The following is a 24,198-nucleotide window of genomic DNA, read 5'->3' on the forward strand; positions in this document are numbered from 1 at the left end:
CCCTTGCCTTCAGCCCCGCGCGCCGCTTCCGCCCGGCGCCGCGTGCGCCTCCCGGGAACCATCCCGGGAACCATCCCGATCCCGGGAACCGTCCCGATCCCGACCCCGATCCCGCGCTTCCCCTGGCAGCGGCCCCCGCGCAGGTAAGGTGCCAGCCGTGCCCGCTGCAGCGGGGCCGGCTCGGCTGCCGGCCGCGGGAGGTGTGTGTGAGTTCCTCAGCGAGCCCCGAGCTGGAGCGTGCCCTGGCGGCTTTCGCCTTATCGCGTGCTCTGCCTTTAAAGGAGTTTTGTGTGGCTAACAGGTTGCCTCAGGTTTGACAGCATAGGGTTTCAGCGCTGTTTTTTGTAGAAGTGCTGTTTGCTAATAATATGCAGTGGTGTAAGTAATAGTATAAGTGCCATAAGCAGTAATAATATAGTAATAGCAGCTGCTTTTATTTATTATTATTTATTAGTGGTAGTTACAAGTGAATTGTGGCCAGATAAGCAAAGTGTTGTTTATTGGTTGAAATAGTAAGGTTAAACATCTATTTTATATACATATACTGATGGCTTAGACAAAGAGGTAGCAAGTTATATTGATCATAAGTAATTAATTAATAAGTAGTGTTCAAAAAGTAAAAATGCAAACCAAGCTTACCTAGTGTTTTGCTCACAGCTTTCTCCTTGGTGACTGAAGCTGGTAAATTCAGCCACTGAATATAATAAAGACTGCTTTAGGCAAAATATGGTTAAAGCAGTTTTATTAATATATATGTGATGTATCCAAGAGCCTTAAAAATGAATACTGTAATACACAGTGGAGCTGTACAGTAGTAAAAAGTTATGAATGTGCATATTTAGATAGATCATTGCAACACTTCATTGCAGTCAAGTGTTAAATAAATTCATTTGGATGTTTCTGTTTTGTCACAGACTAACTAGAACAGCCATCCAAAGTCTTTCTTATTTTGGAGGTAGTTCACTCATGTCACCTCAGTATTTTTGAGGAACAAGCACAAAAACTGTATGTTTCATTTCTGCTTTGTCATTTGTCCCAGAGCAGTGCAATCATGGCATCCATGGAAGAAAACTTTCCTCGAGGAGGCATCCAGAAGAAGCCTGCAGAGGGAAAAACACCCAAGCCAAAGTCAGAGCGGGACAATTTGTTTGATGTATGTTGTTTGCATGCTCTTGGTTAACTTCTCGGAGCTCTTCCACTGTCAGAACTTGACTGCAGGCCTCTCTACCTGTTACTTCTGCAGTAAACTACAGAAGGACTCCCAGAAATGGATGTCTGCTGGCATCCACCATCCTCCTGATCTCTGAAAGATCCCTGATACCTGTTACATCTTGAATGTGATGACAGAAAGTTCAGTCAAAATTGATCAGGCTGTAGGTGCTGCATGGTGAGCCTGGTGTTACTGGATGCAGGCCAAGTTGGTCTTTCTGTTAGTAGAGTGTGGTGCAGATCTCTTGCACCACTCTTTTTCATTCCCAAGATTCAGCTTTATAAATAACCAGCCTCAGCCAAAGGAGATACTTGGAAGACTTGCATGTAGACAGACAACAGTTAGCAAGATGGTTCTCTTTTTTTTGTCCAAATCAGTATTTTATTCATGGCAAACAACAATTAGCAAGATGGTTCCCTTTTTTTTTTGTCCAAATCAGTATTTTATTCATGGCAGCAGAATTCTGCCATAGTGTAAAGTTTGTTTCTTTTTCCATTTTTGTTTTTTAACCTTCTGTGCTTGTAATATGCTTTAGGTTCAACATGAAGAAAAATCCCTGAAACGAAAAAGGAGCCAAAATGATCAAGAAAAGCAGAAAAGGTTCAAGGCAGACAAAACTGTTAAAGCTGCTGTTAAAGACAATGTTATGAATATTGGACCACTCACAATTGAGGTTAGTGCATAAATGTTTGATTTTGTGTGCCTCTCTTTTCTGGGCTATGTAAAAATGGCATGTTTTTCCTCCCTAAACCTGCCAAATACATCTGTGATCCAGTACAAAACTTAACTGCTTGTCCCCCTGTTATCACTGGCTTACCAAGATATGCATAGTGTGCTATTTTTCCTGCCCTGCCAGGCGCTCTGTGAGGGGATGCTGCTCCTTGGCTGTATAAAGGAGGTCAGTCACTACGAGCTCACCGTCAGTTTGCCCAACGGCCTCTCCGGGTTTGTGCCGGTCACGCAGATCAGCGATGCCTACAGCAAACTGCTGACCAAGCAGGTGGCCCAAGGAGAAGTCCTGGAGGTGAGACCTGTGATTTGTGCTTGGGGCTAGAGAGTGTTGTTAGTACCTCAGAACCAACCTGAGGTATTGCTTAGGAGCCTGACATTGACTGACCTTGGTTTGGAGCTGGATTTTCCAAGCAAACTTTGCAATTTCCTGGTAACAGCTGACTCTAGAAAAAAACCAAAATGAAATAATCAGTTACCCTGCCTCTCTGGTGTCAGCAGTGCCTAAATTTTCCCGAGGTGTTGCGGAATGTGGGATTAGAACTACCCCTTTGCTGGTGGTGCTGAAGGAGGAGGCCAGGTTAGGGTCACTGTTGGCTCTGTAGATGTTTCCTCAGTGCAGTCTCCTGACTCCAGCCCACACAGTGTTTTTAAGCAAAGCCTCTCAGTCTTGCTGACGTGCCATAGTGTCATCCCTGCTTCTCTATTGAGATTCCAGTGTTTGTGGCATTTCCTGCCTGTTCCTGAAGTGTTGGCAGAGAAACAGGACTTTCTTATGGGATTTTGTTTTCAAAATCTGCTTCAATAACAAATTCTAGCCTTATGTTATCTAACATTGTAAAAATTGTATGTTTCTCTGTTGATCATGTTGCTGGGCAGGAGCTGAATTCGCTCCCAGACATATTTTCTCCAGGGACACTGGTCAGGTGCATCGTGACCAGCATTGAGAAAAGTGACGATGGACGTCGCAGTGTCAAGTTATCGATTGACCCCAAGAAGGTCAACAAGGGCCTGAACTCTACAGCACTAGCAGCAGGCATGGTAAGTTCTCTGGGTCTGTCACAGCCTCTCTGGGCTCTTGCATTTCAGTTTGTCCTTACGTGGGATCAGAGCAGAGTGTGGAGCTGCTCCCACCACGGAAGTGACCTGTGAGGAGAGGGTGGGTTTAGTTCTTGTCTCCAGGTTGTCATTCATGAAATTATTTCACTTCATTCTGTTTCAATATGGCCAAGTTATTTAATGATTTTTTTTCCGAGTAGGTTTCTTTGTTAATTTTTACAGAGAGTAATATATAAAATAGCTTGCAGAGGTGCTTGGTTGTTTCTGTTTTGTGTTTTCAGCTGCATGATTGTATGCACCTGCTATTTTTGAGCATCACAATTATTTTCCTACTAGTTTGTGAGCTCCTTTTGTATATAGCTAGATAAAGGTAGACTTAATTCCTCACTGCTAGGTGAGCTGTGTAATAAGAAAGAATGTAGTGCTCTTGCTACTGCTCTGGTTGGTGAATCTCTTACCATATGTTCATTCTTTGAAGACCCGGCTGCTTCATTACATTGCTGAGTTGCAGTGCTTTCCTCCCAACAGCTGCTCTCTGGCTCTGTGTCGAGTGTGGAAGACCATGGCTACCTCATAGATATTGGTGTCATTGGAACTCATGCTTTCCTGCCTCATCAGAAAGCCAAAAATTACATCAAAGCAGTCAAGAAAGGTAAGAATTAGTGCAGGAGGATCTGATGGGTTAAAATGGAGGTGGAGAATGACAGGGATTAGAGTTTATTATATCTGTGGTTTAGTGCACCTTGGTGGCATTGGGTCAAGCTGGAGTCTGTACAGGTTGCTGCAAGCAGCAGTTTTGTGGCTGGTCTGCAACAAGGCTTTGTGTTCAGCCCCTGATCTGAGAGACTGAGTTCCAAGCCCTGCTGGCAGTAAACTTCACACAGATTGAGAGGGAACTCTGTAAAAGCTTTGGAAAGTGTGGGAGGAAATACTGAGTGTTCCTGCTAGAGATTTTATGCTGTGACTTATGTTTGTAGGGCCCAACTTGAAAATAGGCCAGAGCCTGAACTGCCTCATTGCGGAGGTGAAGAATGAGGGCAGGGTGGTCTGTTTGTCCATTGATCGATCGGAGGTGGCTGCATCCATTGCCACAGAGCGACAGAACTGGGCACTCTCCAATTTATTGCCAGGCCTGGTGGTGAAAGCTCGAGTGCAGAAGGTAAGCTCTGCTTTGGGTTTCTTTTGTTGGGTTGGTCTTTTGAGCATTGTTGAAGACAGGAGACAGGTGAAGCAAAGATGAGAGTTTATGTCCTGGAAAATTTCTGGTTGGTCTCAATTATTTAGCAGTAGCAAACATAATCTGCTAGACACTTCCCTCCACTGCATTCACCTGAGGTCTGATCTCAGTTCTGGTTGTGATGCTCTGGGTATAAAGGCTTCAGACTGAAGCTGCTGATTGAGTTTGAAGCAGAACAAGATTAATTTTGTGTTTTCTGGCCTTTACTGCTAAATATTCAACAGGATAGCAGTATTCAGAATACACACAGCTTTATCAAAAAACAGAAGGCTTGTTTTTTCAACAGAGTGTGCAAAGCAGAATTGTTAGCAGTTTTTTTGTCTCTTGTGATGTGCTTGTTGATTAACACTGACAGTGCCATTTTTCGAAATGTGTGAATTGCTCTCTGGAGCATGAAAACTGAGCGTGGAAATTTTTTTGGCATCTTTTTGCTCCTTTTTTCTAGGTGGCCCCACTTGGGATGAAACTGACATTTCTGTCTTACTTCACTGGCATTGTGGATTTCATGCACATTGACCCAGAGAAATCCATGAACTATTCTCCAGATCAAGTGGTAAGGAGGATGGAGTATGCCTGGAGTTATGTGGCTTACAATGTCTCTTCTCCAACATTTTTGTGGAATTATCTCTGAAATTTTAAGTCTGATAGCTTGTTTCATATCTTCTACTTGAATTACTATTGTGGCTGCTTTAAAGCTGTAAAGAGCAAAGCCATTCCTGGAAGACTTATTTGGGAAGCTGGAGATTTGCAAGGGATAGAAACATGACTTGTGTGGTCATGTTCCCCTCCTTGCATTGATACCAGCCTAGTCCATAAAGAGTCAAAAGCAAAAATCCCTCCTTGGAGAAGCTGTTAGAAGCGAGCAATGTCTTAGTAGCGATACTGGAAAATGCTTGCATGTGGACAGAGAGTTCAGGTACCAAGCAGAATGTCTATGAGCATGAGTGGGGAGCCTTTGTCCTCTTTGTTGAGTGAGCACTGTGTGTTCCCAGGTGAAGGCCTGCGTGCTGTCCGTGCACCCCACGTCGCGGGCGGTGCGGCTCACGCTGCGCGCGCCCTTCCTGCACGCCGGGGGAGCCCCGCGCCAGCTCCCCGGCCCGCGCATGGGGGCAGTGCTGGAGGAGGCCACCGTCAAAGCCTTCTACAAGCAGTTCGGGGCCATCTTTGAGCTTGATGATGGCACTCTTGCATTTGCACGGGTAAGTGCCAGGCTGGCGAGGCAAGTCCTCCGTGTCTGTCTTAGCCTGCTGGGAAAGAGGGCTAGGAGAGGTTTTTGTTTCGTGCCTTTATCCTCTTTGTAAGGCAATGCAATAAAATTAAGATAGCATGCGAGGTGTTTGTCAAATGATACATGCCCTTGTTTGAATTTAAATGTAGGAGGGTTGTTGTGGAAGAGCTGGTGAAACCTGCACGAAGAGAATGTTAGAGGAACAGTTTTGACAGATGCTGCCACTTCAACCTAGGGCCTATATCAGTGTTTCCACTTTCCAAACACTCACTTGTAATTACTTTTTTTTTCTAGTTGAAACATCTTTCAAAAACCAGAAAATCCTTTAAACCTGGGGCATTTAAGGAAGGTTCCAAACATAAATGTCGGATCATTGACTACAGCCTGATGGATGAGATGTGTATTGTATCTCTGAAGAAGTGAGTATGACAGACTCTTCCAGAAAACTGGTTGAAGAGTTAGAAAGGTGTTTGAGAATCGAAAATTACACTGCTTTGCAGGACTGGAACTTGACATTTGGGGTTTGTGACTTTTATCTATGTTGTGGCACATCAGGTTGTCTGGGCATCCTCCACATATTCCCCATACTCTGTGGAATTGGGACACCATCAGTATTGTTGGTGAGTTGAGGCAGAAGACCACAATTCAGCAGGAAATCAAGCCTTGTTATAGCAGCTCATTTGTATTCTAAAGTCCCTCTTAGTACTTCCAACTTTGTGGCTTTAAGCAAAGCAGATAATGGGTTCTCCTTTCATGAGGTATAACTGTGTGACTGTCACCTGGAATGGAGCCTGGTGAACCTCCCTGAACTTTATGTCCTAAGAGCTGTTTTTGGAGATTGGTCAGTGGACTAAAACACAGCTCTGGAGTTGTAGAACACTGTGGAGTGTCTGGAATAATGGATATTTGGGACAAGTCAGAGATGGTGCTCTCTTATCCTGGATTTCCTTCAAGCTGACTGACTGGTCTCTTTGTGTCTCTTCTCTAGCCAGATTATTGAAGCACGGTTTCTGCAGTACCAGGATATCCACACGGGTGATGTGGTGCAGGTGAGCTTCTGGAGGACCTGAGCATGTTATACTTAAAATAGTGATCTTGCCAATGTGCACTTCTTCTGCCTAGTATGTGTGTCCAACTTCTGGTCCAGACTAGTGAGAAGAAAAAAGAGAAAAACCTTGTCTTTCAAGGTTTTGAAATTGATTAATGGAATGCAGTACTCTTCCCATTTTGTTCATGTTTTTATTAGTGATGTAGCAAAGACAATCAAATTTTATCTATGGTCAGTCATTTATTTGTGGCAATAAATACATTTTTAGAAAGACTTGAGCGAAAGAAATGAAAACTTGCCTTGCAGTCAAAGTAAAAGTTCATAGTTGAACAATCACAATGAGCTGATGGGCAGAAAGTTACTCATTATGATTTTTATGTCTGAGTCATGGGTGTATTGGATATGTCTCTGGAAAAAATCCTAGCTTGCTGGAATCAATAGGAATTTTGCAGAGGTAGTCTTAAAGAAAAGAGGCTGTACAACAACATTATGAAGTATATAAAAGTTAACAGGTCAGATTAGTTGGGTGGAATGTAGTTTGGTCTAAGATTACTTTTTTAAAAAATGTGATTAGATTTGTTGATTGTAGGTGTTGTAGTGCCTTGGCTGTCTCCTACATGACCACTGTCTGCTTTTCATGATGAATTTACCAAGTTTTCCCCTGTTTTGGGTTCTAGGGCAAAGTGCTCTCTCTAAAACCCATTGGGATGCAGGTGAAAGTGGCTGATGGGATTAGAGGACTTGTGCCATCCCTCCATCTCTCTGATGTGATCCTGAAGCAGCCTGAGAAGAAGTACAACATAGGAGATGAAGTCAAATGTCGGGTGAGAGCTGCCAGACAGAGTCTTCAGCTGTTTTGCACTCTTCTGAGTATGTAGCAGCTGGATTGATCAGGCAGGGGCAGACGTGCTTATTGAACCTCTGTACTCCATTCTTGTAGGTGCTAGAGTGCAATCCTGGAGGAAAGAAGCTGATCCTTACTCTAAAGAAAAGTCTCGTTCAGTCAAAGCTTCCAGTCCTCTCAAATTATGAAGATGCAAAACCAGGCCTGATCACACATGGCTTTGTAGTGTGTGCAAGGGAGTTTGGCTGCATTGTGAAGTTCTACAATGATGTCAAAGGTCTGGTACCCAAGAATGAGCTGGGCTCAGAACCCATATCTTGTCCAGAAAAAGTCTTCTATGAAGGCCAGGTAATTAATGTACCTCTGCTTTGCCACGTATTTTAATGGGAAAGAGAAATCTGCAGTTGGCTTCAATGTGGATTTTCCTGAGGAGGCAGCTACACCAGGAGATGTTTATGTCCTTTCACTTTATTACTTAGTTGTGCTCCATTTAAACAGGGTGGACTGTTAAAAGGGCAGCTCTTCTTTGGGTATGTCTGACGTGCCTTTGTTTCTAGGCTCTCTGTTCTGCAGGAGAACACATCATGTGACTTGATTCTCAGTAGAAGTCTGGAGTTCAAGTTCTGCTGTTTCTCCTGAGGAAATCATAAGGATATTACAGATTCATAAGGATGATGTTTTCTGCCTCAGTGTTACTCTGGTTATCCTGCTGGTTTCAAATTACAGGCACTTCAGGAACTGTGGTGTTCACAGTTCTGTGTTTTGTTGTGGGCAAAGTTACAGAGATCTCAGCCCTCTTCATTATTTTTTCTGGTGCTTTTCTTTGTCTTTAATTCTGTTATTTTTTGGCAGTCTTAGGTAATTTTCTAGTCAGAATTTCTGACTGTAGTTCTGGAGATCTGGATTTTATTCTCAACTCTGCTACAGACCTGGTACATACTTTCACAAGCACATTTAATGATTATGTACTTCTGTTTTCCCTCTGCGGGAAAATACCCTTCTGATATTTGTCTGTGGTTGAACCTGTTGAGTTCTAAACACTGGCCTGCTATCCACAGGTGTGAGAGAAAAGTGTACTGTGTATGTATGTCCCTGTCTTCTTTTGTAGGTGGTAGCAAACTGAGGAGGGTCAGCTGAACTTAACCTGTGTTTTATAATTTTTTTTATTCAGGTTCTTAAAGTAATGGTCTTAAAATGTGAGCCTCAGCAGGAAAGACTCTTATTGTCCTTCAGATTATCAAGCAAACCTGGCCCTGAGGACAAATGGAAATGTACTCCAAAGGAGAAACAGGAAATGAAGTACCAGATAGGAGAGGTATTGAATTCAGTGCCTGATTCCTTTTTAGCCTTTTCCTACTCATTTTCCATATGATTTGGTATCACTTTGAACAACTTTGCTTCAAGAAAGCAGACAGTAATCAGGAACTAGCATTAAATGTGCATTTCTTACTCTGTGGTTGACCTCTTGGATCAAAAATGGTATCTCAGTTTTCAGAGGTCAGGATAAAGGAGTCCGAGGAGAGTCCCTCTGGAGGTAGCAATTAGCGCTTCTACTCCTAAGGTGGAATCCTCTTTTAATTTTTTGGATGCTGCTGATTTTCTTGCTCCAAAACCAGCTACTTTTGCTCCCTGGAAAAGAAAAGCTTTAGAGAAATGTTCTGAAATGTTTCTCTGTTTTTGCAATAAACAATTTCCAACTCCCTGCAGATATTGCTAATGCAGGAACAGGACAGTTCTAATCTTGATGAAATTACTCCCTTCACCCTTCAAATGAAAAGTCACGACCAAGAGAATGTTTCCAGCTCTTTATTTCTCTGGGACTTGAGAATTAGTTTTTATTTTACCTGCAGTGTTGGTATGCTTCTTAGCTCAGCCCTGTTGATGTGAGGGTTTTTCATGTATAGCTGGGAGGCAACGTTAAACCCCCTGCAGCACATCACATCCCATCCCCTGTGCATCAAAATAAATGAGTTCAAAAACACTTGGAATTTTATATCACTGTACTTGTTCTCTTTTCAGATTGTTGATGTCAAAATCTTGAAGAAGAAAGATAATGGGTTAGAAGTTTCCATCTTAGAAGATGAAGACAATGTGGTAGCCTGGATTCCCATGCTGCACCTCTCTGACTTTGTTGGTACCTCCAAGCTCCTGTGGCACTGTCTTCAAGAGGGAGATGTCCTGCCCAGAGTTATGTATCTGAGTGACAAGGGAGAGCACATTGTATCCTTTGCCACCTGAACCAGGCAAACAAAGTGTGGGGAAGGAGCTGTCTCAGGATTCCAGAGTATCTGCAAGGAACATAAGATTACTGTAGCTAGTGTGAAGTGGAAGTGCCTGTCATGCTAATGATACTTCAAAGAGGCATTATAACTTGTTCTGGAAGTGAGGCTCAGCTGGGGCTGGAGTCTCTTCAGAGCTAGGTTGTGCGCTGACTTGTTTTCCCAATCAGCTTCTGGGCTGTTAAACCTATCACAACCTTAGGAAAAAATTTGCTGTTTTTTTAATAAAAAATCTGAACTGAATTGTTAGGAAGTTGATATTCCTGGTGCTGTGAAGCATGTGTCTTTAATGCTGAGCAGTTTAAGAGACATGAGTTGCTAAATTTTTGTGTATGGAGACCAAGACAGAAGTTGGAATTACAGCATTTAGCACTCATGTACTCTCTAACTTGCAGCAAGTGCTTTAGCCCAATGGTTAGCAGCACTGAGAAATTTGCTTGGCATTGTGCTGCTTTCATTCATCTTTTCCCAATTTTCTTAACTGGTTGTTCAGATCTTGAGTAGAAAGTCTGCAGTGATTTCTGCTGTACAGGAGCAGCAAGTTGTAAGAAGCTTTTCAGAAATCCAGCCTGGGATGCTGTTGACTGGTTATGTGAGGAATGTGATGCCCTTTGGAGTGTTTGTGGAGTTCCCTTTTGGTGTGACAGGACTGGCACCTAAAGTGGTAAGCAATGCCTCCATTTCAGTAAGCAGCATGTGTGTGATCAGATGCAAAAACAAGGAGGGAGCAACTGGGCTGCAGGCCCTGCATTTGCACAGCTTCCTGCCTCAGGGTAAAAGGGTTTAGGTTTGCCTTTTAAATCACTTCCAAAATTAAATTAAGCTCTTCATTCAAGTTAGCTTAAGCTTCAACAAGGATTTCATGTGACCTCAGTAATTAATTTTAATTGATGGGTTTTTCTTAGTCTTTGTTAATTTCTCTTATGCATTTACATGACGTCGTAACTCAAACCCTTATGAACAGCTCTGTGGGTGGTTGATCAGTACCAGCTGTGCTCAGTAACCTTGCCCTCTGTTTGCTTTGCACAGAGCATGAGTGACAAGTTTGTGACAGACACCAAGGACCACTTTGTGGTGGGACAGACTGTGATTGCAAAGCTGATGAGCATTGATGAGGAGAAGCAGCGTGTGCTCGTCAATCTGAAGGTGTCTGAGTGCAGCTCAGGAGATTCTGCTGCAGAGAGCTTTGGCCTCCTGAATCAATATTTCAAGGAGCTGAAAGAAATCAGGGACTTGTTGAAAAGAGGTAAAGATTATAAATGTTCTGCTAAAGGGTATCAGGTCAAAAAAAAAAAAAGGTGCTGTAGAGGAACAAGAAAAGAAAAACATTTAAGTGAGAGAAAGTTCAGTTCAAGCAAAGACTTCATTTCCCAAAGTAGCTTATTAGAAAAAGGATGTGTGTGCAGTGTCTGCCATTGACAAGAGGCTTTTTGTAAGTACAGCTGGAACAAGCCAAAGAAATTGCTTTTTTCATTGAAGTCTCCTAAGCCTCTTGCATTGATCAAGAGGATTGGATTTGCATTTTGGATCAAGGGCTTGTGATAACCCAAACACAGTACTCACATGAGTGTGTTTGTTCACATAGATTTACTTACATGCATTATAGGTCCTCCAGCAGGGGTTTTCTCACATGCTGTTTTGCTAGTGTTTTTATCAAATTCTGACTGCCTTTTTAGATTCTTCCTATATCTGGTACTTTTTAATGTTTGTTTTCTGTAATTGTGAAGTGACAGGTCTGTTTTGTACTTCTAGTGTTAATCTGTTTTGCTTTCACTTTTTTCCATATGCAGTGCTGGGTGCCAGTGTTCGTATAAGATGGGAAAATACTCACTCTAAAATTATTAGGTCCTTAATGTCACAAAAGGGTTTCTGCTTTGATTAACTCTTAAAATTTACTTTGTATTTTCCACAGATTCATAAGCCTAGGCTTTGTTTTCCCTTATGAAGATAGGTTAATGCTTCCTGTACCACTGAGTAAATGCAAAGGCTTGTCTTTGTTTTGTGAAGAAACAGCATAAGTAAAACTGATTTCCCACTTTTTCTTCCCTTTATTTAGGAGAGCCCAGCATTTGTGAGTTGGTGCCTGGGAAGAGGGTGCATCTGGTCGTGCAGGATGTGAGGGAGGATGGCTCAGCACTGTTCAGTGGCAGCTCTGTCACAGGCTTGACTGTAACTGCCACCCGCTACCATTTGGGAGGTGAGGGTCTTTGCTTGTGTTAGATTTCAGTCTTGTACTTTGAAACCTCTCCCAAAGTGGGTTCTGCTGATGAGGAACTAATAGGGAGAAGTCTGATCAGAGTAGGGATGGCCTTGAAGAGTAGTTCAGTTTCCCAATGTCTTGCTGACCCATTTGTGTGACTCAGAAAATATTATATAAACCTCCCTGTGCCTCTGTTAATTTTGTCTCTTGTTTTGGGCATCTAGTTTGTGCTCAGAGATCCTTAGTTGAACCATACTGTATATAGACAAGTATGAATACAAGCTTCAGCTTTCTTGGTTTTTTTCTTCTTCCTTTAGAAAGGTATTCCTTAGAGTATGCTCTATCTGAAATTGCTGTGAATTTTTCTTGAAAAATCAATTACTTTGAAAAATTATGGTCTTGTTTTAATTAAGAAATAAAAGAAAGATGTCATATGGCAAAACCAAACATATATTTGCTGAAGTAATGAATAAACCAAGCAAGATAAACCTCTAATTTCAGCAGAAGTAATAACCCCAGCACTTCTGTGTCAGAAGAGTTTCTTTATTTTTTAAATTAGCAACCGGTAGACTGATGATAGTTTTGTGCAAATGGTCGGAAAATCTTCTTTATATTATCTTGACCTTGTTTTTAGTCAGTCTTCATTATTTAAGAGTTGTGTCTTCATAAAATCAACTTAGTTTTTCCAAGAAAGATCAGACTTTTTCCAACTACAAAGCTCTCTTTTTGTTTCTCATTGCCAGTAACGTTGGGAGAATCTGTTCTTAAATAGACTTACTATATATTTGGTACTAATTTGGTTCAGATACAATAGTGATTAAGCAGGCTTTTGTCATCAGGAATTAAACCTTCCATGTTTGTCACATAGCACTATCGCAGTTGCTCAGAATTCTTCATTGTCATCAGAATATAATCTCCTTTTTCTCATTTGTAGCCAAAAATATTGCTCCTGGTGAGAAAAGGAAGGCACTGGTTCTTCACGTGGATGCCCTCACATCTGAGGTGTATGTTTCTCTTCGGGAAGAACTGTTAAAGCAAAGACCCAAGCGAGTGAGTATGTGTTCTGTTTTTGGGTTTGTGTGTTTTTGCTTGTCTGGCAAACTGTAGCTGATTAATAAATTTCAAGGGGGGCTGTTTCCTCTTTTTGAGCTGTGGGAGGTAGAGTGGAGGGAATCCAAATCTCAGCAGGAGCAGTCACTCTCTCTGTCCATTTCTGTCTAGCGGCTCCGAGAGAACTCGCAGCACTCTGCGGTGGTGCAGCACATCACAGAGCACTTTGCCATCGTGTCTCTGCTGGAGACAGGCCAGCTGGCAGCTGTCCCCATCGCCTGCCACTTCAACGACACCTTCCGCTTCGACTCGGAAAAACTGAGGGTGGGACAAACAATCTCTGCCACCTTAAAAGCCGTGAAGGAGAACAGTCACGGAGTCTTGTTAGCAGTACAGGGCCCAGCCAAGAAGAATGTTTTTGTAAGGGCGCGGAACGAGTCCGAGACAGCACTGGAGGAGATGCTTCCTGCTGTGAAACACTCCCTGTCCCCAGGGGATGTTGTTACTGGTACCATCAAATCCGTCAAACCCACCCACGTCACCGTTGCTATTGATGACAAGCTGACAGGTTCAATCCATGCATCCCGGATTCTGGATGAGGTGCCCATAGGCTCTTTTCCAACTTCTACTCTGAAAGCCGGACAGAAAGTGACTGCTCGAGTCATTGGAGGCAGAGATGTGAATACTCACAGGTGGGAAAACATGTACATGATATTGCTTCTGGAGGAATGCAGAGGATGAAACAGTTTGTGTTTCAATTTAGGTCATCTAGGCCCTCTGTCAACAGATGCTGTTACAGCTGCCTTTGCTGGAGTAGTTGAGGCCTGAGGAAATGTGATATTATATTCTATCCCAGATCCAGCTTTCAGTAAATAAGGTTTCTATCTGTGTTGCTGTATTTATCTTGAGTATGAATTGCAAGAAAAAAAGATGTCTAAACTCTTAAGATCCAGTGGAAGCCCTAAATACAGGCACAAGGGACTAAATTTGGTGGGGTATTTTGGTTGCCTAAATTGCTACTGAAATAGTCATTGGAAGAACTGGCACTGGAAGGCTCTTGTAGTTTTAGAGGGCTTGCACCTGGGTTTTTTTTTGCCAGTGCAGAGGCATTAAATATGGGTGACTGGGACCTGGGGAGATCATGAGAAACTAATCCTTTTCCTCTTCTTTAGGTGCCTGCCAATCACCCATCCACACTTCACACAATCCATTCCAGAGCTCAGCATTCGACCAAGGTAAGTGTTGGCCTCTGTGCTGTCTGCACATGCTTCACAGACCTCATATTCTTGGATGTCCCATCCCTTGTACCTTTCATTCATGAAGGAGCTGGCCATAAGCAAGAACCTCCACATGTAGTGCAGTGAGGCAAGGCCTCTTACTCTCTCTTTCACACTAACTTAGGTCCAATAGCTGTGTTAAATATCACAGTGTTCTCCTAGCACATGATTTCCTTTGAATGTCCTTTTGGCTTCAGGTTCTGCCAGTCTGGACTCTGTCGTGTCTATTCCTGTCAGAAAAAATTCCTCTTGTGATCAGGGAAGAATTAATTCCTGGCAGAAAAAATGCAGCTGGAGAGGGGTGAAAGACATTGTCACAGTAGTAGTAGCTCACCATGTTCCCCTGGGTTTCTAACTTCCATCTTCATCTTTAGGACCAAAGCTGTTTTACTGATGTGCTCTTTCTTCTTTTGCAAACAGTGAAAAAGAAGGGGAATTCACAGCAATGCTGAACCTTAAAGAGGAAAATTCCCTCAAGAAACTTGGACTCTACGATGTTGGACAGACAGTCACCTGTTTTGTAAAGAAGGTGAGGTCAGAGTTTTCCGAGGAAGTGTGCTGGGGAAGGCAGCAAGTGGACATGACCTTGGGGGGGCCTTAGCTTAGACCTAAATGTTGAAGACTATGGTCTTCATTAACTGTGAGAGTGGCCCGTGGGAACTGCAGTGTCTTACAGGGAAGATAGAGAAAGGAAACAAATTTTTGGTGCTTGGTGGAGTCTGGCTGACTTGTCCTCTTTGACATGCCTGTTTGTTGCCAGCAGACTGTAATAAAATGGCCTTGGAGCATGCCACCAGCACAAAGTACACTTGCTGCTGATCCCCTGTGTGCACTTGCCTGTGAACCACAGCAGTGTTATGCTTGTAATAACAGAATCCAAACCACCAGTTTTGCTTGGTGCAGAGGCCAAGGCTGGACTAGTTCTTTTTAGCCTTAAAAATTAGTGAAAAATTTCTGCCAGGGAAGATTTTTTTTCCCCCAAGGTCTCATGCTTTCTTGTCTGGTTATTTGGTGTCTTTTTAGTATAATGTGTTCAAAAACTGGCTGGAGGTAGAAGTTGCCCCCGACATTCGAGGAAGAGTTCCTCACCTGCTGCTGTCTCTGAACACCAAGGTAAGAGGCTGTTACTGGTGAGCTACACATACTTTTTTCCCCCCATATGCTTGGCCACAAGTAATGGCTGCAGACACTTCTGATGTCTATGTGAACTCATAACCCACTTCTCTGCCCTTTAGGCATTGCTGCCACTTGCTGACAAGCAAGTATTGTGCCTGTAGCTAGTTCAGCTCAGGATAGCAGAGCCACTGAAGCAGTGCTGAGCTATCAGTCAACTGCACATCAAAGATGTTTATAGGAAGTATAAAGGTTCATAGGGGAAACACTACCAGAATTGTGCAAAGCTTCCTTTCTGGAAATAAGTGTAAACGTGTCTTTTATTTCAGGTCTTAAAACATCCAGAAAAGAGCTTTAAAAGTGGCCAGGCAATATCAGCTACAGTGACTGGAACAGATGCCACTGAAACAAACCTTTGCTTGTCACTCACAGGTATTGTGGAGCCTTAACAGTAGGACCCCACCACATGTGGTACTTTACTCAGAGTTGGGCCTGCATTGACCCCTCAGGTGAAGATTTTACACTCCAGAGCCAAGCTGTGCCTCCCTGTAGAACAGAACTAACCCCTGGGACCCTGACCTAGATGTATCAGCATCTAAGACAGGCGAAATCAGGCCTCTAGAATAAAGAATCACTTTCCTAGTGTCTCAGACTGAAGCCCTTCTCTGAGACCTTCTGAACGTATTCCCTTCTAATCTCAGGTGTGAGGTGGTACATTTATCAACATTTGTCAGTTACTCTGGATACTGGAATTGTGCAGCTAAGGGTTGTACTTGTCTGGGCTACCAAGGCAGTCATGGATGTGAGTAAAGATTGCATAGACTGCACCTTACCAAAAGTTTGTGGGTTTGATATGTGACTAGGCAACTAAAATTAGCTACACAAACATACTACCTCTTGCTTCATACTTTGAAGTATTATTAAGCGCTTTCCCTCCACCTTTTTCAGGAATTCAGTCACTGGAGCAGGACACCATCTCTGTAGGCATGGTAACAAAGGTGACTCCGCATATGGGCTTGACCATTGCGCTGCCAGGTGGGAAGACTGGCAAAGTCAGCATCTTTCACCTGAATGATACTTACACAGAGGATCCTCTGGGGAGCTTCAGAGTTGGCAAAATTGTCAGGTCAGTAATTGTCTTCCTTGTTCCTTCAAGCTGCAAGGCTTAGAAGAATCCTCCTTGGTGACCTTGAGGTAGTGATCCTTGAGGTAGTACCAGACTATAAGCTCAGTCTGTGGCTAAGAGGTAATGCTGACTTCCCTTATAAATATTTGGGTGAAAGTCTTGTATTTTCCATTTATGAAGAAGCCCCTTTTCAGCTGCCTTCATGTGCTGTCTTTTTGAGAGTAACTACTCTGTTAGCTAAGGTACTGATGGGGTAAGGGTAGCCAGGTATCCCAGCTCTGCAGTGGTTCTGTGGGCTGTTTGGCTATTGAGTTGTTTTTACATTTGTAATGCACAAGCAATCACATTTCCCTGCTTCACATTCTTATTGGGAATGTTGGACAGTGCAACAGGCCAAGTGATTTCAGGTGTAACAATCTCTAACTCTTTTGTACTGGCAGTAGAGACTGAATAAATCAAGCAGACATGTTTCAGAAGTCCTTTATCTAGCTTTATGAACTATTGTGTCATGCTGGTTTGTATTAGACAGTAAGTGCTCGAAGGAACAGAGTGCTTTGTTTCTTTTTCTGCTACTGCGAATATTTCTTTTCTACCTGTGGCTTATTTTAGCATGTAAAAAAGCTTTCTGTTTTCTCCCCCTCCTCTGCCATGCAGGTGTTACGTCCTCTCCAATGAGAAGGGTAAAATCCAGTTATCTCTCCGGCAATCCCGGTATGTGTCATCCCTCTAGTCTGTTGATCTCCTACTAGTGAAAAAAATTATCATGAAATACTCTTGTTATTTGTTTGGGAATATCAGTGAGAAGTGTTAAAAGAATAAGGAATGCATTTTTGTAAGGGGTGATACTTGTTCCTACTTCAGAAAGATTTTTTTTTTTTTCCTATGGATCAGCAAACATTGAAGGGTCTGGCACTTAACATAAAGCTGCTCAAGTGGGTGCAGATTTAATTTCTGTTTGTCATAGTTTTTAGGCTTTATCTTTTTGTTTGTTTCTTTATAAAGAAAGTTCTACCACTGAATTTGCAATACAAGCATGTTATGTTTCAATGTTCAGCTCTATTTTAACAGTTTTGATTAAATCACAGATTTAGCCCTAAATGTCTCATAAAACTGAGCCTTTTGCTTTTTCTTCCTTACATGTGGCATTAAGAAGCGTGGAATTAAGTATCTTAGAAATAAGTAGGGAAAACTCCAAGCAAATGCTGTGCAAAATTTCAGACAGCATTTCACTCTCCTCATTTTCTTAGTGTCAGAGAAGGCCAGGCTGATGTGTTTGGCTCTGTTTGCAGCAGCATATGGATTCCCTAATGCTAGGTAGAGCTTGGCAGAGATGCAGGTTGTCCATTAGTACATTCCAATAAACTGAAGGGTGTCTCTGATCCAATGTTTTCCAGAGAGTACTAGCTGTTGTTAATACTGATCTATTTTCTGCTATCCAGAGCAGAATGTGAGTTATTAAAATGAGTGCTTTAACTTCTAACCTCTCTTTTCTTTTAGGCTAAATCCAAAGCTAAACAGCAAAGTGGAGGATATTGAAATAACAAGTATTAAGGATGTTAAAAAAGACCAGCTAGTGAGGGGCTATGTCAAATCAATCACTCCATCAGGTGTATTCTTTGGGTGAGTAACCTCAGAAAATTATTCTGGCAAGTGATGTGTCTTGAAGAACTTATTTTGAGGTAGTGATTGTGGAATCTTGTTTGGGGATGGTCTCTGGAATAATGTGAGGTTACAAAATGAATTTACTTATGGGAATCAAGATGTCATGGATACTGTGCTAAGCCTGTGAAATTAAAGTAGGGAAAGTTATTGAGACACTTTATAGAACTGGTGGTGCCACAAATGCACTTTCTTTGTGTTTCCTCCTGCTGTAGAATACTTATTTCTGGTTTTCTTCCTCTTCTCAGATTGTCCACTTCTCTCCTGGGCCGAATCCTGTTCCAGAATGTTTCCCCATACTTTGTACAGAAACATTCCTTGTATGAAAAGTACCTGCCTGAAGGAAAGCTGCTCACTGCCAAAGTACTTGGGTAGGTCCAATGTCCTTTAAAAGGGACTATGAATTAGAGGAGAGGATGGAAAGAGGGAGGGTAAAAGACAGGAAGGTTTAAAGAAGTTCAGATCCTTGCAGTCATTGTAAATGCTCTGTTTTTTCCTTATTCTTCTACTGCTACTCCTGGTGATGCACCACAGGGTAAATAGAAAAAAAAAGCATATTGAGCTTTCTCTCCTGCCTGAGGACACTGGGATGCCAAGTGTGTTGCCTGAATCCCTAGGCCTACCACAATATGGAGCAGAGGAAGAGAAAAGAGAGGCAGACAATGAGGAAAAAAGAGAAGAGCCTAAGCCGAAGACAAAAAAGAGAAGAGGAAATGATGAAAGTGGTCAGGTATGGGTGTGCTTGCACAGGATATGCTAAAGGACTTTGTTGATTCAAATACTGAAGTGACTGGGAAGATCCCAGCCTCATCCCAGAAGGATGAGGCTGAAAAATTATACAGACTAGGAAAAAAAATTAAATTACATTGGAGATTACAGACTCCAAACGATTCCTTTTGGGTGGGAGCTGAGATAACAGCCCAGTTGTGTTTCCTGTCCCTTTGGTCTTTGCACCCCATGTAGGTGAGTGTGGGTTTATTCTCCACTGTCTCTGTTAGCTGAGAGAGTAGTGGGGGATGCTGTGCCAGGCTCTTGACTTTGTGACAGAATTGCCTTTAAGATCATCACAGTTGTTGCCCTTGACCATCCACTTATTCCCACTTGTTGCAGGAGGCAAAGCCAAAGAAGAGGAAGATCTGCCCAGCAGATGAAAATGACAGTGGAATTGAGGTATATTACCGTGAGGAGGAAGAGGATGACCAGGAGGAAGAGGCAGCTAAAAAGAAATCTACGGTGAGAAGTTTGGAGGAGAGCCTGAGCCTGAAATGGCCTTCTAGCCCTATTGATATGTGTCAATTTGACTTCAAGACAATAAGTATTACTGCTGCAGATAAGAGTGACAGAGACTGGTGTTTGTGTCATCTGAAAGTGGCTTGAAGTGGAGGGAATATAAATTACAGCAAAGCTGGTCACAGAGTTAATGTTTTTGCTTATGGGCTGTTTGCAAGTACAAGAAGTCAATAGTACTGAATATGGGGAGATGCCACAAGCAAAGAACAGTTGTCTGATCCCAGTGTAAAAACCTTAAATTAAAATCCAGGGCATTTTCTGTCTTCCTCTGAACAGGTAAGGAAGCCTAGTGAAGCTCCCAGGCTGCAAGTTTCTGTGGGCTTCACCTGGGATGAAGACAATGCAATGGATGTACCTGTGCTGGATCAGAAGGAAGAGAGCTCAGAGAGCGAGGAGGAGGAGGATATGCAGTCCAAGGTACTGTGTAATTGTATTGTCTGCACAGGAGACACCACACAGTGGCTGTAATGTGATGTTTTGGTATTTGCATGTCTGTCTGCCCTGTAGCAAAGCCTTTTAACCCAAGGGAACATATTTGGCAGCTGACACAGAACTTGTTCAGCTATTTTGAACACTGACTTTAGTAGCAGGTACCTCTGAAGCAGAGGAGAAAAGGCCCAATTTTAGCATGGCTGCACGAAAAACAGGTTTCTCATGTTGACATGTTAAAAAAATAAGTATTTCGGGTCAAACAAATGTTTTCACATTAAAAAACATTTTTATTAAATGTCAGCTCTGTTTCTTACTTTCCTGAGTGTCATAAATTTACAGAAAAACCTGTAGATGAAAAACCTTTCAAGTTATAGTCCTCTTTTTTAGCAAAACACTAAAAAGCACCAAAAAAGAATCATCTTTTATGCATAACCTTTAGAAGGGTTTTCCAGTGAGAGCAATTTAGCAAAATCAGAAACAAGCTCATGACCTCCTTTCGTGTTTGCTCTTCAGGATTTCCCCTGTCCCTCAAAACTCACCTCTGTAAAGGCAATGCATGGCTGATACTTTATTGCCCAAGGTAACAAGGCAGAGGGCTATGGCACTGTGAGTTCCAAATTTAGACCTGAGTCACCCTAGTGATCCAGCAGCACACCCCAGTTGTACATGGGGAGAAACTGGGTCAGGTTTTTACAGAGTGAAGGAGAGTGATAGTGAGTACTGGCCTGGAGGGTAAAGATGGAAGAATGAGAGGGAAGGGCAAAGTGTGGATCCTGCTGCTGTGGTGCCATACAAGCAAACTATTTGGTGCCTCAATGAATTTTATTTAATAAAAAGGAATTTCATATACTGCTGCTCTTCTTTGAGGTGTGAGCTGTGTAAGAAGGGTGGGGGATGTGCATAATTTTTATCCTCTTTTAAACAGTTGGCCTTATCTCTTCCTGTGGAAGCTGCTTAGCCTTGGATATACTGAGGTCTGGCTGTGCTTTAGCTGGATCTGCCTATTCCCCATGAAGTGCCTGCCCTTCCTCACTCCTCCTGTTTTGCTCTTTCAGCTGAAGAAACGAACAAAGAAGGAGAAGGAGCTGGAGAAGCAGAAGAAGGAGAAGGAGCTTTGCAAAGTGGAGGCGGCTCTAATGGACCCGAGCCGGCAGCCCCAGTCAGCAGATGACTTCGACCGCCTGGTGCTGGGCAGTCCCAACAGCTCCATCCTCTGGCTGCAGTACATGGCTTTCCACCTCCAGGCCACAGAGATTGAGAAGGCCAGAGCTGTGGCGGAGAGAGCACTTAAAACAATCAGTTTCAGGTAACAATGGAGCTCTGCTTTTCAATACCCCAAAGAATAAGTCATGGTGGGGTAGTTGTGGTGGAAGAACACTGGTAGTATCAGTGTGAGTCTGTGTGTGTGGAGTGACAGAGTCTGTTTTAGTGAGCTCAGAAGGATTAAATGGTAGCAAGTGTCAGCTGGTCCTTTGAAGGTTTGGCCTGAGTCACCACCACTGACCTGCTGCAGGTCATGAGCTCAGGAGCTCCTGAAGGTGTCACTGAGTGCACAGACATTCCTCTGGCAGTCAGAAGCATTTGGAAGAGCATAATGCTGTCAGTGATGTCCTTGAATCAAAACATGAAACAGTGAAACTCCTGTTGCTTTTGTCATAGGGCTGTACCTTAAATAATCTCTACTTCATGGTTAAGTATATTGTGCTTTCTTGACTCAACCTTCTGGTTTTTAATTACAAACAATGATAAAAACTGTAATGTGAATCAACTGCTGTGCTCTATTTCAAAAATGGTGTTTCAAGGAGCAGTATGTCCTGTTTCTTGTCCTGGAGGCCTGCTACAAGTCAGTGAGTCTGTGTAGGGTAGTTTGCAAAAACCTGGTGAAGACTGGCAAAAGGCTGAATATTCTTGTTCACATCTGCTTTAAGGGAAGAACAGGAGAAGCTGAACGTCTGGGTAGCTCTGCTGAACTTGGAGAACATGTATGGTACTGAGGAGACACTGATGAAGGTTTTTGAGAGGGCAGTTCAATACAATGAGCCTCTGAAAGTCTTCCAGCATCTGTGTGACATCTATGCCAGTTCTGAGAAGTACAAGGTAAGAGAGTGTAAGCAGATCCCTGGCATGTATCCCATTGAGGCATGCCAGTAAACTGCAAATGCTGACGGTGTAAGCTTCCAGCTGTCAGATTTTGCGCCTGTCCTATTCTTAACTGGAATTAATGGCTGTGTTTGACAGTGGGCAAGGATGTATTGATGCTTGCTTTTATGTCATAAGTGTTCAGAGACACCCAGCCTAAGAACAAGAGTCTTAAAGCTACAAGGCTTTGTTAGGAATGTGTGATCTAACCCAACTCTGTCCTTCCAGCAAGCAGAAGAATTGTACCACACAATGCTGAAGCGTTTTCGTCAGGAGAAATCTGTGTGGCTGAAATACGCCTCCTTCCTCCTGAAGCAAGGCCAGGCTGAGGCTACACACAGGCTTCTGGAGCGTGCTCTCAAGGCTCTGCCCACCAAAGAACGTAAGCTCTCTCTGCCCCAGCCTTATTGTGGACCTTACTGTAGACAGGGGATGGACTGCTCTCTGATATCTCTGCCTGTGACAGCATTCGTAATAAGTGAAAAGTGCAGCCAGCTGACTCTCAGGGAGGGGAACTTTCAAGCTGCATGTCACTGCTAAATGCACCTCTGCTAAAGACACCAAATAGAATTTGCTGTGATGCTCAAAAGTAAAGCACCCAAAGCAAAGGCACCTTTGAGTTTTACAGCCCTCTAGAAAAGTTCACTTGGTCTAAGCTCAGGTTTCTGGGGCTGCCTATGGGTGCTGCATGATACATTATGAATATAAAAATAAACCTCTCTCTCCTGCAGAGAGTTGAAATGAGAAGTGAACTGTGACCCTTCTGTCTCCCACTTTGATCCCACCCTGGTCCAGAACCTCTTTACAACAGAGCCTTTTGTCTGTGGGTAGAGATGGTGCTGTCTCTGCCTGCCTCTGTTCTGTATAATTCTCAGTCATGTTTGATCATGTGGAAGAGAATTGCTGTGATACCCTAACATGTCATTACTTTTCCAGATGTGGATGTCATTTCAAGGTTTGCACAGCTGGAGTTCCATTCTGGGGACACAGAACATGCCAAGGCTCTCTTTGAGAGCACCCTCAGCAGCTATCCCAAGCGGACAGACGTTTGGTCCATCTACATGGACATCATGATCAAGCATGGCAGCCAGAAGGAAATCCGGTGAGTTGTGCTGCAGCAGGCTGGGAAGGGGCAGAACACACCTGAAAGGAGCAGAGGTACCCTGCGGTGTGAGGTTGTATAGGGCTTCCCACAGCACAGCACAAAGGATTTTTTTTCTTTTTCACAAAACTGGGGTGTGTGGAAGTGGAGACTCCAAAGAGTTCCACAGGGCAGAGGGGAGCTGATTTCTAAGTTGTGGCCTGCATGACAGAGACTAGGGACCCTGCACTGAGGTTCTCCTGTCCCTCTGAAGGGATTGCCTTGTATCTGAAGGGTGAGATCAATGTTGAATAATCAATCTTTGTAGCATAAAAATGGAAAACCATATTTTTTTTCAATTTCGTTTCCTGAGACGTGATAAAAGGAAGTAATTTTCCACATCCACTTAATGAATCCATGGTCCAATGCAGTGCCTGGATCTTTGTTTAAGTTGACCCGCAGCCTTAGTGTTCTGCAAGCAAGTAGAAGGCTTCTACTTAGAGATTTTGACCAATTGTCAGGAATCTCTTTCTTCAAGCACCAGCACTTCACAGCAATTTCCCCTGAATGTTTTCCCAGACTTTCTGCTATTTGTTAAAAGACAGGGTACAGGGCTTGTATTGAGTGCTGTCACAAACACAGTAATTTGAATCACTTTGGTTTCTTGCAGAGACATCTTTGAGAGGGTCATACACCTGAGCTTGGCACCAAAGAAGATGAAATTCTTCTTCAAACGCTACCTGGATTATGAGAAGAAATTTGGTACAGAAGAAAGTGTCCTGGCTGTTAAAAGAGCAGCACTTGAGTATGTGGAGACCAAGAGTTCCCTTGCTGACACCTAAATGTGGTGCAAGTGAAAGCAGAGAGACTTGGCTTTCCATGCAGTGTGGGAACTGAGAAGTGTGGAGTTCTGCTGTGACTGTCCATGGACAGTGAGCTTCTGGAGAGTATTGGTCTGTGACCAAACCACCTTGGAAAGAACAATCAAATGAAAAGATTTGATAAATATTTGCAGCTTTTTCCAGAAGTTACAAATAATCCTGGTCTGTTGATGACATGTTTTTAAATACAGACTGTTTTATAATCAAGAGAAACATCAGCTGTACCTGTTTTACTTTCCTGGGGAAATGCTGCAGTTAGGACATGCTGCTTTTAAGTACAGTAATGCCTTACAATTTGATTTTTCTCACTGTTAAG

At 43.0% G+C, this 24,198-nt stretch overlaps 1 protein-coding gene across 2 annotated transcripts; it reads left to right on the forward strand.

Annotated features, from left to right (window-relative positions):
• Positions 1 to 15: 15 nt before the first annotated feature.
• Positions 16 to 24,095, forward strand: PDCD11 (programmed cell death 11). 2 transcript variants are annotated; one of them, XM_039708891.1, is made up of 36 exons: positions 16 to 143; positions 1,040 to 1,153; positions 1,746 to 1,883; positions 2,067 to 2,234; positions 2,819 to 2,980; positions 3,527 to 3,650; positions 3,976 to 4,157; positions 4,681 to 4,788; positions 5,228 to 5,434; positions 5,758 to 5,882; positions 6,452 to 6,512; positions 7,189 to 7,335; positions 7,452 to 7,703; positions 8,527 to 8,670; positions 9,375 to 9,575; positions 10,128 to 10,298; positions 10,664 to 10,880; positions 11,691 to 11,831; positions 12,769 to 12,884; positions 13,056 to 13,576; positions 14,057 to 14,119; positions 14,582 to 14,690; positions 15,185 to 15,274; positions 15,604 to 15,706; positions 16,223 to 16,400; positions 17,055 to 17,111; positions 17,898 to 18,020; positions 18,308 to 18,430; positions 18,594 to 18,789; positions 19,170 to 19,292; positions 19,626 to 19,766; positions 20,837 to 21,087; positions 21,710 to 21,878; positions 22,149 to 22,302; positions 22,857 to 23,022; positions 23,672 to 24,095. In XM_039708891.1, the coding sequence occupies exons 2-36, from the start codon at positions 1,052 to 1,054 to the stop codon at positions 23,841 to 23,843; spliced, it is 5,505 nt and encodes a 1,834-aa protein (XP_039564825.1). In that variant the 5' UTR covers positions 16 to 143; positions 1,040 to 1,051; the 3' UTR covers positions 23,844 to 24,095. The 2 variants fall into 2 exon arrangements, with proteins under 2 accessions (XP_039564825.1, XP_039564826.1); XM_039708892.1 differs by having other exon boundaries at positions 107 to 143; positions 1,045 to 1,153.
• Positions 24,096 to 24,198: the final 103 nt, after the last annotated feature.

This window comes from Passer montanus, unplaced genomic scaffold (assembly GCF_014805655.1).
Source record: "Passer montanus isolate IOZ18808 unplaced genomic scaffold, ASM1480565v1 scaffold21, whole genome shotgun sequence".
In the NCBI taxonomy this organism is placed as follows: domain Eukaryota; kingdom Metazoa; phylum Chordata; class Aves; order Passeriformes; family Passeridae; genus Passer; species Passer montanus.